This window comes from Brassica oleracea, chromosome C7 (genome assembly GCF_000695525.1).
Source record: "Brassica oleracea var. oleracea cultivar TO1000 chromosome C7, BOL, whole genome shotgun sequence".
Taxonomy (NCBI): Eukaryota; Viridiplantae; Streptophyta; class Magnoliopsida; order Brassicales; family Brassicaceae; genus Brassica; species Brassica oleracea.
In genome coordinates, this window is record NC_027754.1 from 45,422,385 (window position 1) to 45,424,110 (window position 1,726).

A 1,726-nucleotide genomic window follows, 5' to 3' on the forward strand; every position below is an offset into this window, starting at 1 on the left:
CATCATTTAATAGACATTAATATTAAAAATATACTATGTATGTTAATATCATTTAAATTTTATTACATATCCTATCAAATTTTTTTTAAAATTGTTTGGATTAATAAAATTGATTTATACGTTCGCACCAATTTAATTATATATGTAATAGTTACTGACTTTTAATTATTCAATATATATTTATTATTTCATAATATAATACATAAAATAATTTATATATATAATGTTTATTCCGCGCAAGGCGCGGATCTTAATCTAGTTCCTAAATATTTGTGGTAAACATAAATTATGGTATTTTATAGGAATCTTATACATGTTGCTGGCTGACTTGGTAAAAAAAGGGAATAATTATCATCTATTTACAATAATATTATACTATTAACGAAAGTTCTTTACTGTACTCCACAAAAACTTCTTGCCTCCAAGACTTTTTGGGGGTGGCCGGTCTAATATATATATATCTATATATCTACTATGCATAAAATATTAATTAAGCATATATAAACTACTATAATACATGCTTAATTGTTCACAAAATCTAAGAGTTCAGAACAAAATTCAAATGTGGCTATCATAATCGAACATGTACACCACTAATCATAGAGTTGACACTTTCCTCCGTAAAACCTTATTATACTGTATAAAATAAATAAATATCACCAAAAACCATAAACATTATTCTCTTCACGATTTGAAGCTTATATAAAACCAAGCAAACACCATTAGTTCAAGCTTCACCCGCGATGGCTCCTCCTAAACACATTAATGGTGTTTCGGTTGCAGTCGCGGCTCTCATACTACTTGTAGCATGTTTTCATTGCGTTGATGCAAACTACCAACAACAATTCATGGCTCCACAAAACGCAGCAAGGGCTCGCTTAAGACTCAGACCGCTAATGTGGGACGCTAAACTAGCCCGTTACGCGCAATGGTGGGCCAATCAGAGACGCGGTGACTGCGCCTTGATCCATTCAAACGGTCCATACGGTGAGAATCTATTCTGGGGCTCAGGCAATAGATGGAGCCCGGCTCAAGCCGCCAATGGATGGTTGTCGGAAGCAAGGAGTTATAACTATTACTCTAACTCGTGTCGGGCCGAGATGTGTGGCCATTACACGCAGATTGTGTGGAAGAGCACGCAGAGGATTGGTTGTGCTCATGTGATCTGTAATGGTGGAGGTGGCGTGTTATTGGCGTGCAGTTATGATCCACCGGGGAACTTTCTTGGTAGGAGACCTTATTGAGTATGATTTATTTGTATATCTTGAAAAACTCATACCAAAAGAGGTTGTTCTTGCGTTTTTAACTCTTATTCTTTTTGTATACAAATGATATTTTGGATTGGTTCAAGTTGGAAAAGCCCACAACGTTTGTTTTCCGACGTTTCTTATGTATTTTTCTGTGAGGGCCATTTGTTTTGGTTAATAAGACTAACTAAGAGATCCAAATCTCATCAAAATATTTTAACCTAAGTCCGTAAACGAAAACAAGATAAATTATCATAAGAATATTTGTTTTATATATATTTTCCTCTAACATCTTTTTTTATTAATCATATCTATTATTTTTGTTATTTTACCATTTTCTATTATTTTATGATGAGAGAATTCATGATGAGGAAGAAGATAAGCATGACGAGCAAAACCAAGATAAACTTATGTATGCAGACTCCCAATCACAACAGGAGAGGTATGATTCGGGAAGAGGCGGTCGGTATGGATATCGA

At 34.1% G+C, this 1,726-nt stretch overlaps 1 protein-coding gene across 1 annotated transcript; it reads left to right on the forward strand.

The window, feature by feature from the left end:
• Nucleotides 1-626: 626 nt before the first annotated feature.
• On the forward strand, nt 627-1,402 carry LOC106305065 (pathogenesis-related protein PR-1). Its single transcript, XM_013741445.1, has one exon. It carries the CDS (start codon nt 744-746, stop codon nt 1,242-1,244), a length of 501 nt encoding a protein of 166 aa, XP_013596899.1. The 5' UTR covers nt 627-743; the 3' UTR covers nt 1,245-1,402.
• The last annotated feature ends 324 nt before the right edge of the window (nt 1,403-1,726 follow it).

Excerpts from the sequence above, each read along its gene's own strand:
- LOC106305065 (XM_013741445.1), top strand. The coding sequence starts at position 744 with ATGGCTCCTCCTAAACACATTAATGGTGTTTCGGTTGCAGTCGCGGCT.